Source organism: Scyliorhinus torazame, chromosome 18 (genome assembly GCF_047496885.1).
Source record: "Scyliorhinus torazame isolate Kashiwa2021f chromosome 18, sScyTor2.1, whole genome shotgun sequence".
NCBI classification, from domain to species: Eukaryota; Metazoa; Chordata; class Chondrichthyes; order Carcharhiniformes; family Scyliorhinidae; genus Scyliorhinus; species Scyliorhinus torazame.
The window spans coordinates 69,715,638-69,733,064 of NC_092724.1; the positions used below are offsets into that span (position 1 = coordinate 69,715,638).

At 43.3% G+C, this 17,427-nt stretch overlaps 1 protein-coding gene across 3 annotated transcripts in view; it reads left to right on the forward strand.

Annotated features, from left to right (window-relative positions):
• Positions 1-17,427, forward strand: part of LOC140395284 (uncharacterized) — a 238,102-nt gene that overhangs the window by 35,488 nt on the left and 185,187 nt on the right. For all 3 annotated transcript variants that reach the window (XM_072482859.1, XM_072482857.1, XM_072482858.1), the window contains one exon: positions 1,730-5,013. In XM_072482859.1, coding sequence (XP_072338960.1) covers positions 1,730-5,013 — 3,284 coding nt within the window. The remainder of the gene's footprint in view (positions 1-1,729; positions 5,014-17,427) is intronic.

Consider the following 17,427-nt stretch of genomic DNA (forward strand, 5'->3'; position numbering starts at 1 on the left):
AATGGCCGGCGCGATATCGCGCATGCATCGACCGGCCGTCGTATTTCCGCACATGCACGGGCCTACTCTTTTCCGTGCCGGCCCCTGGGCAATATGGCGGAGCCCTACAGGGGCTCGGCACGGAGGAAAGAAGTGCCCCTACGAAACAAGCCTGCCCGCAGATCGCTGGGCCCCGATTGCGGGCCAGGCCACTGTGGGAGTCCCCCCCCCCCCCCCCCCCCCCCCCCCCCCCCCCCCCGGGGTCGGATCCCCCTGCGCCTACCACCCGAGGACCGCCCCCGCATACTCACCTGCCAGGTCCTGCCGTGCGTGAGGTGAGTGATTCACGCCGGCGGTACTGGCCACAAATGGATGGCCGCTCAACCCATCGGGGCCCGGAGTATCGCCGGGGGGTGGAGGGGGGGGCTGCTGACAACAGCATCCCGCCGCCACCCGAAAAAGGGCGCTGGAGAATAGGGCAGCCGGCAGCGAGGTGGGATTCGCACCTCCCCCCGGGGACCCGTGTGGGGGGGGGGGGGGGGGGGGGGGGGGGGGGGGGCGGAGAATCCCAGCCATGTTGTCGGTTTGGGGTCATGTGTAGGCCAAATGAGGCAGATTTCCTTCCCTCAGGGAAATGAATGAGCCAGATGGGTTTTTGAAATAATCGACTTTAGTTATGTGGTCACTATTCCTCGCTTTTAATTCTGGTTGTTCTGACTCAGAGCCAAGCGGGCCCGAAATATTAACTCTGCTCCTTACAGATGCTGCCAGACCTGCTGTGTTTTTCCAGCATCCTTTGTTGTTTCCCAGAACATTAGCCTGAGCCTCTGAATTAATAGCATAGTGACATTTCTACAATGCAACTGCCTCCCCCTTAAGGCCATTATATCAAAAAGAATTCAAATTCTGTCACAATAAAAAAGAAAAATCTCTGATCTCTCTTCGCTCCATGATACACCTATTAATTAAAAATCCTTTGTTTTTTATTACACATTTGTTTGCAAGGATGGTACAGAACTGCGGCATTACACCTCACTGGAAAGATTGTACAATTTAGAGCTGTTCTTTTTAGAAAAGAGAAGTCTTCGAAGCGATCTTATGAATCGGTAGGAAAGGGTATATGATGTGGAGACAATATTTTCACTTAAGGGAGATTCCAAAACTAGGCCATAAATAAAAGGTACTAATAAATCCAGTAGGCAAAAAGATGGAATTACTTGGAGGTGCTGAGGGTGTTCACTACCCCAGGAAGTGGTTGAAGCTTATGCTTCAAAAGTAAGGTGGAGCAGTACATGAGAAAAGAAAATGTAGGCAAATTGAAAGGCTGAGATGAGACGATGGAATGGGAAGAGAGTCGGGTGGAGTATAAACACCAGTCAATATTGTAGAGTCGCCAAAAGTTGCTTTCCCCTTTTGAGGGGGCGAGCTGACTGGTGGTGATTTAACCTGAGGATCACCATATCTCAGGCAAGGTTGAGAAGGCGGGCCTTCTTGAATAACCTCAACCGATACGGGAATCGAACGCGCACTGCTGAGCTCGCTCTGCATCACTAACCAGCTGTCTAACCAACTGATCTAAATGGCCCCGGTTCACTGGAACTATAGCCCCCATCACAGAAGCTACTTGCTCTTGTCTAGGGGACATGACTCGTCAGTGTCATGTCTGTATAGACTGATTGAACCAACTGCTCTGTTTATGTGCTGTACGTTCTATATAGTTTTATTGTGATATTTCTCCTCTTGTGTGTAGGACAGGACTTAAGATTTCAGAGTGAGAGCGCCTTCAATGAGGATTTGATTCCCAGCAGCCACCATGTTCAATTGCTTGACCATTTGCAGATCAGTGGTGAGCATTGCTGCGATCAGTATGGATACAAAACATTCAAGGAAAGTATGAGTCCCTTTTGTGAAACTACTGAGAAATTAGGAATAACAGAAGAATCAAATAATCAAGTTGCCCTTTCCAATTGTAATTTAAATGCCAATGTGAAATTTGCCAGCAAGCAGGTAGTTGATATTGCACATGAGAACGAATGCAATAAACACAAATTTTTCACCAAGAAGTCAGAATTGGATCATCGTCTGCTAAAGGACACCATTAACACTGCTTCATACAGTGCTGAGAAACTGGAAATTAAAGGCCTGGGTCCTGAAAAACTTAACAAAACTATTTTAGGAGTAAGTAAAGAAACTGAATTAGCTGAAGATTTGTTGTTTCTTACTTCAGATGGAGGTCAGAATAATATATCAAAACAGATCAATTCTTACAGACAAACCAAAGATGGGACAGAACTAGAAGTAGATGGAAAATTAGTTACAAAGACTGATAAAATGTCCTGTTTGTGGTGTGAATATCACACGTTTAGTAAACAATGCTTTGAAGATCACACACAAAAACTGCACAGTGACTATGAATTTGCCAAACAAACTCCAACCACAGTGGGGCTGCCGTGCTCAGGATGTGACACAAATGACGTGAATTCTCAAGTTGATTCAACTAATTATGATCCTCTGATCAGAGAGACAAAAGTGGGGAAAAGTGAGCCAATTAGACCTGAATGTGAAAATCCTGTCACAAATATCACAGATGACATCTCAAAAATAGGTGGTTGCGAGTCTTCAGAGAACACGTCACAGGAATCTGGCCAAAAAATTAGAAGAACATTAAAACTTAAAAAGAGCAGAACTGTATTCTATATAAAACGACTATGTCTGTTTCATTGTATTATTTGTCCATTTCACACTTTGTATCATCGTTGTGTCTTACGCCATGTCAGAAATGTGCATCTCAACCCGAGTGGAAGACGTAAAGTTAAACGTTGTGTTAGTTTTTCCGGTGACTTGAGAACATTGAAACTTTGTAAAGGGGAATACACTTTTAAAAAGTTCAATTTGAACAACAGTGTGTTGCCTTTAAAAATAAATGACTTTCCTACAGTGAAACCAGATACTGGTGTAAGAAGTGAAGATGTAAATTTGGTACCCTCTATTACAAAACCATTGTTCTGCTTTAGTCAATTAGCTATTACTGAATCAAAAAGTTGCTTAAGCAAGCAACACATCGATTCACTCTGTGAAGCATCGTTTGTGCAGCAGATTAGTGATCAAATCCAATTTTCAGTCCCTTGTCTTCTGGTTAATGACTCAAATACTAATGCAAGTTCAAAAATGTTTAAAGAGGCGATTGGTGTCTCTTCATGTTTCTCAACCTTAATGACTCCTTATAAGAAGGCAACTTACAGTGATCTGAATATTAAAGCTCTGCCGCCTTCTAGTAAATGCCTAGCATTAGAAGCCATAGTGAAAAACCTGAAAAGTCGCATGATATCAGCAATCAAATGCAGGCCAGCAGTTGCTTTGCTCAATGATCGAACTGCAAAGCCTAAGCGAAGCATTCCATTTTGTAGAACAACAGAGGAGCAGCGCGCTAAGTGGGTGATGGAGGCATATAGCTTCTTAAAACAGCAGAAGATTGAAAGAGCAGCAGAGTTTTCCTTGTGTGGTGGTGATGATTCTCTCTTTGGTGCGATTGCTGAAATTGAGGTGGTGCTATCTGATACAGATGATGATAACTATTCACAGGTTAACAGAAATTATGGTACTTTGTATGAAAACTTGGCAAAAGCAGCAGAAGACAAAAGCAAAATTCTGTGTCCGACATCAAGTGCAAGAAAGAAACCAGGAATTGTTTGTACTGGGGTGTACAGATGTAATTTGTGTCCTTTTTCAAATGCTAACATTATGTCTGTCCTTTCGCACTACCACAGACAACACCCTGAAGAGAATATGTCATGCAACAGGATCAGGAAATACAGCCAAAAGATGAACTTGCATAGAGAGAAAGATTTGCCTTTGCCCATATGCACCTTGTTTATGTTTGATTCTGAATCTACTGATCCAGTTGTACCTTGCTTTGGTGAATCTAATGAAATGTGTTTCTGTGAATATTGTTCATACAGCGGAGACTGGGTTTCTTTATTTGAGCATTGCCAAAAAACTCATGCATCTATAAAAATAGACAAAACATGTGACCAGAAAAAATCAGAGAGGAAAATTGTCAACAATATGCAGGTCAGGGCACCACGAGAATCCATTTCCACTTCAACCTTCAGTAGTGAACCACAGGTGGTGTTTCAGTGCCAGGTCTGTAATTTTACCTGCTCGTCAAGACGAGTTATTTGTCGACATTATTGCATCAGGCAGAGCATTACTTGTGCTCAAGTTGAAGACTCTGATATTGTTTACAAATGTGCCTTGTGTATGTTTACTCATTTAACTCCGCAAGGGCTCATTAATCACTATCTCATCTACCATGATATTGAACCGCCGTGTAGCTCGCATGGCATGAAGACAGGCCATAATGAACTTGTTTCACTAGTATCCAATGATGATGATCTGAAAGCTGGTATGGAAAAACAGATATGCATGCTTTGTTCATTTAAGGCTATTACTCAAAAAGAACTTTTGTTCCATTATAAATTGCGACATCCCAGATTTTATTCCCAAAATAGGTGTACTATTGAGTGTAAAAATAATGCCAACTTGCATGTAACTAACCTAGACCCGCAATTTTATGAAATTAAAAAATTCGGAGAGAATGGAAGTGAATGTGTAAATGCTATGTTGGAGTGGGGAATGAGTACAAAGAGTGTGGTTAATACAAAGGAACCGTTAACCTTTAATGACCGCAATGAACTGGAATTCATCATCTGTAAAGGAAATCAAAGCCCACTAACAGCAATGCCAGTCAGACAGCACTTGAGAAATCAGAACAACAGCCCAAACTATTGTGAACGGAAAATGAACAATTCTTTCACCATGGCTATAAATTCAATAAATGTAACAAGTATGCCACACAAACAATTTTCTCTGTCGACAAGTGGTAGTCGGTGCTTGGAATATAACCTCATAATGCCAGAAAAACAAAATGTTGACAACAGTGACTTTTTCTGTGAATTTGGCGACCCTTTGAATACAATGACAGTCCAGGAATGTATATTCAGTGCTGAAGATGACTGGCATCAAGGAGACCTGGTATGGTTGGTTGATTCTTAATTTCACTTTTTTGTTGTAACATAGAGATTGGAGATAGTGAGGAATAAATTTATTCTGTTTGAAACTTAAAAGTAACTCCCTCGATGTTCCCATTTAGTGCCTTGCTTAGGTTAAGCTTAGCTTCAATGTTTTAGTCCGTTTTTGATTAATTTTGTTTGAATAAAAAAATGATCGGGGCAATTTGGTGTGAAAGATTTATTTCGTCAGATAATGTAGAAGACCTTGTTAACTTTGGATGATATTAATTCAGGATATATGTGTAATTTAACTTGTATTGGACAAAGTAAATTTCTAAAGTTATTTCTCCTTTATATTTTTGTTGTAACTGCAATTGTTTATTTTGCATAAGCCAAAATGTTTTAATTCCAGATTTCTGCAGAAATACGGAGATCTCAAAGCTTTGTTAATTAAACAAATTAACTTAATTTTTTTACATTCCATATACGGTATGTTATGAAGGCAGTAAAATCTAAGGTGGCACCGGCTCAAAATAATTTCTTAATTTGAATCATTCTGAACTCCTGGAAAATCTTTTCCACGTGAATTATGTTCTTTATACACCTCATCACTGGAATCGGATGCAGGTGTCACAAACCACGCTGATGATGTGTGAGGGTATCCCAACTCGGAACACCAGTTTGTGGGGATGTATAGTTTTGTTTTTGCAATGGTGTGCAGAGTCAAGTGAAAACCCTTTTGAGAATAAGCAGCCCAATTGTGTAAGAATTAATAACTGCTATTTATTAAATTATGGAAAAGACAAATACACATGAATAGGAGTATACTACACTAAGACAATTAAGTATATGAATTATTAAACACATAGTTTATGTAGAATGTACCCTTTGTTCCAAAATATATCTATGATCCCTAAACTCCTTAAGATCTCCCCTTTCCCTAAATGACATCCAAATCAAATAGATATATTTGTCAAAACCAGCTTATAGTTACCACACATTACAGGGTATAATCAAGTGTGGGACATGTCTTGTCCTGGTCCAACGAAGATATTTAAATCGCCTTTACAATGGTTCCTGCACACCTTGGTTCTAAGACTTCGAGGCTGTTGGATGTAAAACTGGCCTCCAGGCTGCTAAACTGGCCTCCAGGCTGCTATATGTAAATTTGCACCTCTGCTTCTGAGGGTGCTGGCAGTTATACCATCATTCCCCTTAGATTCTGCATTCTGTGTATTTGGCTGTCTGCCCCTCTCACAAAAGCAATAAATTAACTTTTGTGCGTACCGTGTCCTCGGCGCTGTGAGGCTAACCAAACTTGTGCATACCTAAATGATCTCCCAATTGTCTAAATAAGTTGTTTCTACTAATAGGTGATTCACACCTGATTCTATGTCTGCTAATCTTGTGACTGGTAAAGACTCATCTCACCCGGCCTTTTGAATACTGGCTACTGTTGTCACTAGGAAGATTTCTACTTGTTTCTGGGACGATTGCATCCTATTATGTCTTGTTAAATTCACGTTACTGCTGTTAAGAGGCAAATCCATGACGTGGCAGATTGCACAATAAAGCTCGTAAACTTGTAGATTAACATTTTATTTACTGAATTTTGTAGAAATTCTAATCTTTAATGACATTTTTTTGGAGAATTTAACTCCTTTTATCATTCTGCTTTGCCTGTGCATGTTTAACATTGACGGCGAACACCAAGCCGTTGTGCGGAGATGCTACTTGCTCCTTCTGTAAGTAGTGCTCTAACATTTTTGCTGTGTTAAAGATGGCAAACTGATGCTGAATGGTTGCTGTTTTACATGATACAATCATGACTTTAGAGTTTGGCCATTGATTGCCCTTAAACCTTTAAAAATGTTTTCTGATTTTTTTTTTTTCAAATATAGCATATGGTGATCTTTGGTAAGACCAGCCTTTATTGCCCATCCCCCATTACCCTTGGGGTGTTGGTGAGCCACCTTCTTGAATAGCTGCAGTCCGTATGGTGTAGGTGCACCTCTGTGCTGTTTGGAGGGACTCCCAGAATGTACCCTGACACGGTAAAGGAGTGGCGATATATTTACAAGTCAGAATGGTGTGTGACTTGGAGGGGAACTTGCAAGTGCAGTGCTTCTCATGTGCCTGTTGCCCTTGTCATTTTAGGTGGTACAGGTCATGGGATTAGAAGGTGATGTTGATGGCACCTGAGTGAGTTGCTGCAGTGCAATACGTAAATAATAGACATTGCCAAACTGTGGTGGAGGGGATGAATGTTAAAAGTGATGGATGGGGGTGAAAATCAAGCAGGCTGCTTTGTGTTAGGTGATATCAACTTTCTTGAGTTTTGATGGAGCTGCACTCATTCAGGCAAGTGGGGAGTATTTCATCACACTCTTGACTTGTGCCTTGGAGATGGTGAACAGGTTTTGGAGTCGGGATGAATTACTTCTTGAAGAATTCTCAGCCTCTGACCTGCTCTTGTAGCCACAGTATTAATATTATTGGCCCAGTTTCTGGATGTTTTTGGTGAGGTATTCAGCAATGGTAATACGCGTGACTGTCAAGGGTAGAATATTTGATTCTATCTTGTTGGCGATGATCGTTGTCTGACAGTTCTGTGGTGCAAACCTTACTTGCTACTTATCAGCCCAAGCCTGAATGTTGTCCAGGTTTTGCTATATATATGCTGGCAAGGACTGGATTGGGAAAATCAAATTGGCAGAGCTGGCCATGAGGAAGAATTCTTAGTGTATTTGGGGCAGTTTCCGAGAACAATATGTTGTGAACCCAAACAGGGATCAGCCTATTTTGGATCATTTAATGTGTAATGAAGCAGGTTTAATAAAAAATCAGTAACAAATCCCCTAGGAAACAGTAACCATAACATTGTAGAATTTAGCATTCAGTTTGACAGTGAGAAACTTGGGTCAGAAACAATTGTGCTATATTTAAATAAGGGCAATTACAAAGGAATGAGGGCAGAGTTGGCTGGAGTGGCCTGGGAAAGGAGTTTAGTAAAAAAAGGCGATTGATCAGCAATGGGAGATGTTTGTGAAAATGGTTTGTGACTTCAACAAACATATATCCCAGTGAAGAAGAAGGATTCTAGGAAGGGGATAAATCAACCATGGTTAACTAAGGAAATTGAGGATAGTATTAATCTGAAAGAAAAAAACATACAAAGTGGTAAACCAGAGGGTTGGGAAAGTTTAAAAAGCAACAAAATATGACCAAAAAATAATAGAATATAATACTATGATTGTAAGTAATATAAAAACAAACAGCAAGAGCTTCTTTAAATATATAAAAAGGAAGAGAGAGGCCAAATTGAACATAGGCTCCTTAGAGAATGAGAAGAGGAAAATAATAATGGGAAACCAGGAAATGGCAGAGGAGTTAAATAAATATCTCTGTGATCTTTGTGGTGGAAGATACTAGCAACATTCCAAAATGCTAAATAATCAAAGGGCAAAAGAAAGGAAGAAATAAATACAATAACTATCACTAGAGAAAAAAAGTACTTGGGGAAACTAATGGGGCTAAAGGCCAATAAGTCCCCTGGACCTGATGGGTTGCATCTGTTGCTCTTTTTAGCCTTAGTTTTATTAGCTCTGATTATGTCACCTTTGCTCACGAGTCGCCAGGTATCTTTCTGATACCGCCACGTGGTTGAAGCTCGAGTTATGATTAATAAGTCAGCACACCGCTTAGTAAGATTGAAATCAACGGTCATTTATTATGTACAGCAATCAATACTTACACAATAATCCTACTATCTATATCAAAACCTACCACTACTGGCCAATACTTAACTTTAGGAGATGGCCCACCAGGTCAGGGAAACAAATAGTTTATCGAATTGGATCTGGCCTGCGGGATTCAAAAGGCTGATACAGGTCGATGGCTAGGAATCTCTTATCAGGTAGCGATCGCTGGAGTCAGACTTACGGTTCTTTGTTGAAGGTTCTTGCGAAGGGTGCGAGCAGGTGAAGAAGGGAGAGAGAGAGCGATCTGAACTTGGCCCCTTACTTTATAGGGTCCAGGGGCTTCCCGCCTCTCGGGGCGGCCCTTGACCCTGCGGCCCTTGACCCTGAGTCCCAAGTGATTGGACTTGTTCTCAATCACTGGGTTCGATATGCTCCAATAATGGGGCGATTCCTCGATCGGGGGGTGGTCGTTCACCTGTCTTTGTTTCTGCCACTGCAGGCGCCGACAGGTCTGGCCTGGTATTCAATTGCTAATATGTTGCAATTGTTCCCGGGGATAGCCAATTAAACTGCAGATGTCTGGGTTGATGTGCTGCTAATAGTCTTGAGTATCGATCTGGGCGGACTTCCCCAGAGCCGAATACGCTATTCTGTCTGCAGCTGTCCGTTTGTGTCCTGTTGGCTGCTTTTCCCATCAGCCTTTTCGGTTAGCCATTTTAAATCTGGTTTTGGCCAAATTAATAGGGAATCAGCCATTTTAGATGGCTACACATCCTAGGAAATTAAAGGAAGAAGCTACAGCGATATTGGATGCACTGGTAGTAATCTTCCAAGAAACCTTAAATTTTGGAAAAGTGCCAGAGGATTGGAAAACTGCTGAAGTGACATGCTTATTCAGAAAGAAAGGGAGACAAACTGGTAACCATAGGCCAGTAGCTTAACTTCTGTCATTGGGAAAATGTTAGAATCAATTATAAAGGATGTAATAGTAGAGCATGAGAACTGCAAAATATAAGCAGGCAGATTCAGCATGGTTTCATGAATGGCAAATAATGCCTGACAATTTATTAGAATTCTTTTGAGGTGCCATCAAGCAAGATAGATGCAGGGAAACCAGCAGATGAAATATACTTGGGATTTCCAAAAAGCGTTCCATAAGGTACTGCACAAAAGGCTACTTAATAAGATAAGAGCCCATGGTGTTGGGGCTAGTATATTTGCATGGACAGAGGATTCACTAACTGATAGAAGGCAAAGAGTTGGGATAAGACAGGCATTTTCAGGATGGCAACCTGTAACTAGTGGAGTGCCACAGAAATCTGCTGGGGCCACAATTATTTACAACAAATATCAATGACTTTGACGAGGGAAGTGAATGTGCTCTTGCCAAGTTTGCAGATGGCGCGCAAGGGTGGCATTGCTGCCTCACAGCACCAGGGACCCAGGTTCGATTCTGACCTCTGGCGACTCAGTGGAGTTTGCACATTCTCCCATGTCTGTGAGGGTTCCCTCCCGGGTGCTCCGGTTTCCTCCCACAGTCCAAAGCTGTGCAGGTTAGGTGAATTGGCCATGCTAAATTGCCCCTCCCTGTGTCTGTGGGTTTTCTCCAGGTGTTCTGGTTTCCCCTCTCAGTCCAAAGATGTGCAGGTTACATGGATTGGTCATGCTAAATTGCCCCCAAGTGTCCCAACGGTTCGGTGGGGTTTTGGGGATTAGACCTCTTTCGGAGGGTTGGTGCAGACCTGATGGGCTGAATGGCCTCATGCACTGTAGGGATTCTATGATTGTCACAAAAATAGGTGGGAAGGCAAGAGGTGAGGATGACACGAGGGGACATAGACAAGGTTAAAAACCTGTCAGATGGCATGGGGCAGCACGGTGGCTTTGTGGATAGCACAATTGCTTCACAGCTCCAGGGTCCTAGGTTCGATTCCGGCTTGGGTCACTGTCTGTGCAGAGTCTGCACATCCTCCCCGTGTGTGCGTGGGTTTCCTCCCACAGTCCAAAGATGTGCAGGTTAGGTGGAATAGCCATGCTAAATTGCCCTTGTGTCCAAAATTGCCCTTAGTGTTGGGTGGGGTTACTGGGTTATGGGAATCGGGTGGCGGTGTTGACCTTGGGTAGGGTGCTCTTTCCAAGAGCCGGTGCAGACTCGATGGGCCGAATGGCCTCCACTAAATTCTATGATATATCTATGATCATAAGACATAGGAGCGGAAGTAAGGCCATTCGGCCCATTGAGTCCACTCCACCATTCAATCATGGCTGATTTCAACTCCATTTACCCGCTCTCTCTCCATAGCCCTTAATTCCTCGAGAAATCAAGAATTTATCAACTTCTGTCTTGAAGACACTCGAACGTCCCAGCCTCCACCGCCCTCTGTGGCAATGAATTCCACAGACCCACCACTCTGGCTGAAGAAATTTCTCCTCATCTCTGTTCTAAAGTGACTCCCTTTTATTCTAAGGCTGTGCTCCCGGGTCCTAGTCTCCCCTGTTAATGGAAACAACTTCCCTACGTCCACCCTATCTAAGCCATTCATTATCTTGTAAGTTTCTATTAGATCTCCCCTCTACCTCCTAAACTCCAATGGATATAATCCCAGGATCCTCAGACGTTCATCGTATGTTAGGCCTACCATTCCTGGGATCATCCGTGTGAATCTCCGCTGGACCCGCTCCAGTGCCAGTATATCCTTCCTGAGGTGTGGGGCCCAAAATTGCTCACTGTATTCTAAATGGGGCCTAACTAATGCTTTATAAAGCTTCAGAAGTACATCCCTGCTTTTATATTCCAAGCCTCTTGAGATAAATGACAACATTGCATTTGCTTAATTACGGACTCAACCTGCAAGTTTACCTTTAGAGAATCCTGGACTAGGACTCCCAAGTCCCTTTGCACTTCAGCATTATGAATTTTGTCACCGTTTAGAAAATAGTCCATGCCTCTATTCTTTTTTCCAAAGTGCAAGACCTCGCACTTGCCCACGTTGAATTTCATCAGCCATTTCTTGGACCATTCTCCTAAACTGTCTAAATCTTTCTGCAGCCTCCCCACCTCCTCCATACTACCTGCCCCTCCACCTATCTTTGTATCATCGACAAACTTAGCCAGACTGCCCCCAGTCCCGTCATCTAGATCGTTAATATATAAAGAGAACAGCTGTGGCCCCAACACTGAACCCTGCGGGACACCACTCGTCACCGGTTGTCATTCCGAAAAAGAACCTTTTATCCCAACTCTCTGCCTTCTGCCTGACAGCCAATCGTCAATCCATGTTAGTACCTTGCCTCGAATACCATGGGCCCTTATTTTACTCAGCAGTCTCCCGTGAGGCACCTTATCAAAGGCCTTTTGGAAGTCAAGATAGATAACATCCATTGGCTCTCCTTGGTCTAACCTATTTGTTATCTCTTCAAAGAACTCTAACAGGTTTGTCAGGCACGACCTCCCCTTACTAAATCCATGCTGACTTGTCCTAATCCGACCCTGCACTTCCAAGAATTTAGAAATCTCATCCGTAATATGGATTCTAGAATCTTGCCAACAACCGAGGTTAGGCTAATTGGCCTATAATTTTCCATCTTTTTCCTTGTTCCCTTCTTGAACAGGGGGGTTACAACAGCGATTTTCCAATCCTCTGGGACTTCCCCTGACTCCAGTGACTTTTGAAAGATCATAACTAACGCCTCCACTATTTCTTCAGCTATCTCCTTTAGAACTTTTTTAGACCTCTTAGTTTCTCTAGCACTTTCTCCTTTGTGATGGCTACCATATTCAACTCTGCCCCCTGATTCTCCGGAATTGTTGGGATATTACTCATGTCTTCTACTGTGAAGACTGACGCAAAGTACTTATTAGTTCCTCAGCTATTTCCTTGTCTCCCATCACTAGATTACCAGCGTCATTTTGGAGCGGCCCAATGTCTACTTTTGCCTCCCATTTGTTTTTAATGTATTTGAAGAAACTTTTACTATCATTCCTAATGTTACTGGCTAGCCTGCCTTCATAATTGATCCTTCCATTGCTGTTCTACTGTCCTTCCCACTAGGCTCTGCTCAAAGTCGATTTTCGTCAGTTCCTCCCTCATGCCCCTGTAGTTACCTTTATTTAACTGTAACACCTTTACATCTGATTCTACCTTTCTTTCAAATTGGAGATTGACTTCTACCATATTATGATCACTGCCTCCTAAGTGTTCCCTTACTTTAAGATATTTAATCAAGTCTGGCTCATTACATAACACTAAGTCCAGAATGGCCTGTTCCCTCGTGGGCTCCATCACAAGCTGTTCCAAAAAGCCCTCCTGTAAACATTCAATGAATTCCCTTTCCTTGGGTCCACTGGCAGCATTACTTACCCAGTCCACCTGCTTATTGAAGTCCCCCATGATCACTGTGACCTTGCCTTTCTGACATGCACTTTCTATTTCGTGGTGCATTTTGTGCCCCCGGTCCTGACCACTGTTAGGAGGCCTGTATATAACTCCCATTATGGTTTTTTTGCCTTTGTGGTTCCTCAACTCTACCCACACAGACTCCACATCATCCGACCCTATTTCGTTTAGTGCTATTGAATTAATTTCATTCCTAATTAACAAGGCAACTTCGCCCCCTCTGCCCACCTCTGTCTTTTCGATAGGTCGTGAATCCCTGGATGTTTAAATGCCAGTCCTGAACTCCCTGCAACCACGTTTCTGTGATGCCTACCACATCATACCTGCCAGTCACAATCTGGGCCACAAGCTCATCTACCTTGTTCCGTACACGCATTTAAATATAGCCCCTTTAATTCTCTATTGACCGTCCCTTTTTGTTTTCTTAGTGTGGTGGACCTTGGTTTACTGAGCCTTTCCATACACTGTGTCATATTTTGTGGGATGGGGACTATCGTAACCTCTCCTGAGTTCCGTCTTTTCGTGCTTTTTTGTATTCCTAAGCAGCTACGCTTCCCACTGATTACTTCACCTCTTGGTTCTCTGACTTTCCCTTCCCCCCAATCTCTAGTTTAAAGTCCTATTGACCACCCTATTTAATCTTTTCGCCAGAACACTGGTCCCAGCTCGGTTCAGGTGGAGACCATCCCAACGGTATAGGTCCGCCCTGTCCCAAAACTGATGCCAGTGTCTCATGAAAAGGAACCCCTCTTTCCCACACCTCTCTTTCAGCCACGTGTTAACTTCCCTTATTCTTGCCTCCCTATGCCAATTTGCACGTAGCTCGGGCAGTAATCCGGAGATTATGACCCTTGACCTGTTTTTTAATTTGAATCCTAGCTCTTTATAATCTCTAAACAGGTCCTCTTTTCTAGTCTTGCCTATGTTGTTGGTACCGACATGGACCACAACAACTGGATCCTCCCCCTCCCTCCCTCCCTCCAGTATCCTTTCAAGCCGGTCAGAGATGTCCTGCACCCTAGCACCGGGCAGGCAACATGCCATGCGGGACTCTTTATCCTGCTCACAAGGGATACTATCTATCCCCCTGATAATAGAATCCCCTACAACTACAACTTGCCTATTTACTCCCTCCCCTTGAATGGCCTGCTGAACCATGATGCCTTGGTCAGCTGACTCCTCCTTCCTGCAGCCTTGTTCACCATCCACACAGGGAGCAAGTGCCTCATACCTGTTGGACAGGGTCAAGGGCTGAGGCTCCTGAGTTCCTGACTGCTGGTTCCCTTTAACTGCCTGACTTGTAGTCACACCCTGCTGTCCCTGGCCACTGGCAGGATTTAAACTACTTACTCTGACAGGTGTGACTGCCTCCTGAAACACTGTCCAGGTAAGTCTCCCCCTCCCGGATGTGCCTCAGTGTTTGAAGCTCAGACTCCAGCTCATCAACTCTGAGCCGGAGCTCTTCGAGCAGCCAACACTTACTGCAGATGTGGTCGCTGCAGCTCGCAATGGGATCTGCCAGCTCCCACATCAAGCAGCTCAAGCACATCACCTGACCAGCCACCACTAATTAATTAATTAATTAGTTTAATTTAAGTTTACGAGTTTAGCTGTTTTTTTTTTAATTTGGGGCAGATTTGCTATCATCCAATCCGATCACCGCTTCCCTCTGACGTCACTTTTGGAGAGAAAAAAAATAATGTAAGAAATTGTGGACTTTGGTCAGAAGCATAAAGAGCTGAATATTATTTAAATGGAGAAAGACTGGGAAATTGCAGCACAGGAATTTGGGAGTCCTTGTGCATAAATCGCAAAAAGCTAGCATACAAGTTCAGGTAATAGGGAAGGCAAATTGAAAGTTGGCCTTTATTTCAAAGGGAATGGAGTATAAAAATAGGGAAGTCTATACAAGGCACTAGTTAGACCCCACCTGGTCTAAAGAAAGATATACTGGCATTGGAGACAGTCCAGAGAACGTTCACTAGGTTGATCCTGGGCATGGAGGTATTTTCAGATGATGAGTGGTTAAGTAGGTTGGGCCTATGCTTATTGGGAGTTCAGAAGAATGAGAGGCGACCTTGAGACATCTAGGATCTCGGGACTTGACAGGGTAGATGCTGGGGATTGTTTCCCCTTTGAGGAGCATCTCAGACCAGAGGGTACAATCTGAGTAAGGGGTTGCCCATTTAAAACCGGGATGAGAAGGAATTTCTTCTCTGATGGGAGTGCATCTGGAATTCTTTATCAGAGAGCTGTAGAGGCTGGGTTGTTGAGTATGGTCAAGGCGGAGTTGGGCAGAATCAGTAAGGGAATCGAGGGTTATGGGGATAAGGCAGGAAAGTGAAGTTGAGGATTATATGATATCAGTCATAATCTCATTGAATGGCGCAGTAGACTCAATGGGCTGAATGACCTACGTCTGCTCCTATGCCTTATGGTCTTGTTAGGACGCAGAGTCTGGACCACAGTCCACAAACTAATAGCTTCAGTCTTCCCAATATTTAATTGGAGGAAATTTCTGCTCACCCAAGACTTAATTTTGTGGAGGAGACGAGAGAGAGGTGTTGGTGAGTAAGAGCTGGGTGTTGTCAGTGTAGATGTGAAAATAACACATTTTGTCAGGTGATGTCAGTGAGGCGTAGCATATAAAGGAGGGGCCCAAGGATATATCCGGTGGGGGGGGGGGGGGGGCACGGGGGAGACACCAATGGAATGGGAGTAGGAAGAGAAGCCATTGCATGTGATTCTCTGACTATGATTGGATATATAAGGATGGAACCAGGTGATGTAGTATAAGAGGTTGACTGTGCAATGCTAATGGATGCAGTATACATCATTGTAGGAAATGTTGAAATGTCACATGATCTTGTTCTCGCTTGTTGAACCTTTGACAAGATGAAGGTGGAGTAAGTCATTTCTTAATGAAGTTAATGTTTTCCTTACCGCAACAAGACCAAGAATATTATATGGTGGCAGTGAGTGTAAGAACAAGCATGAAAAAATCTCCATCTTTACTGGAAAATTGTCCTGCAACACCTACAGGAAGCAGGACTTACACTTGACCACAAATGCGAATTCTCACAGCCAACTGGAAGGTTCTTTGAGCATATTGTGGATGCACTCTGTGTCAGAGTTGATCCATAGAAGGCAAGAGCAATCAATCAGCTTCCAGCTCCTCCGAATGTGAGTTGAGTTCAGAACTTCCTGGGTTCTTGCCCAACCTAGCTGTCGTCAATTAGCCTCTGTATATCAACAGGACAACGTATGGAGCTGGGAGGAGGTTGAGGCTTTTAGAAAAAAGATCTATATCTTATAATGACTCCTTCATTATCTGAGGGGCTGCAAGTAGTACTGAACGCACTGGAATCATAAGTTAACTCCATGTCTTGAGATGGAGGAAAGGATATTGATGAAGTAGCTGAAGATATTTGGACTGAAGATACTGCCCTGAGGAACATCAGCATGCTGGGCCTGAAGTAGTTGGCCTCCAACATTTACAACCGTCTTCCTTTATGCGAGGTAAACTTCCATTTGGTGGCTCTTGTTTCTCCTGGTAACCATTGACTTCAACTTTACTAAAGCTCTTGTGGGGAGGCAATGGCATAGTGGTATTGTTGCTGGACTACTAATCTAGAAATCCAGAGTCATGCTCTGGGGACCTGGGTTCGAATCCCACTATGGCAGATGGTCAAATTTGAATTCAGTAAAAAGAAATATGGAATTAAAAGTCCAAACATGACCATGAAACCATTTTTGATTGTAGTTAAAACCCATCTGGTTCATTAATGTCCTTGAGGGAAGGAATCTGTCATCCTTTCCTGGCCTGTCATCCTTACCTGGTCTGGACATGACTCCAGATCCATGGTAATGTGGTTGACCCTTGGGGATGGGTAATAATTGCTGGCCCAGCTTGCGACACCCACATCCCATGAACAAATTAGAAAAAAGGCATCCATGTTGGTATTCAGTTCTACATGTTTGGACGAAGGCTGCAATGGGTTGAGGAGCCAAGAGGGTTGCGGTTGCAACCATTTCAGTTACCTTGCTGGGCATCAAGACCCATCATTGAGGATGAGGAAGTTTATGTAACTTCCTCTTCCTCTAGTTATTGTATTGTGGTTTGTAAATCTATCTGGATGAAGGGATAAGGGTGTGGTGAGTGACAATAGAACAAGAGGGGGAAATGAAGCATATGAGGCTTTCATGGACCATCCAAGAGGAAGAAGTAACCAATGATGGCAGCTGGGCGGGATGGGGGATAGGTAGTGGGGACTGCTACAGTGGGAAAATAAGTCACAAAACAGCAGGCTATGTTTGTAATGGGCTTGGGGCACTCAA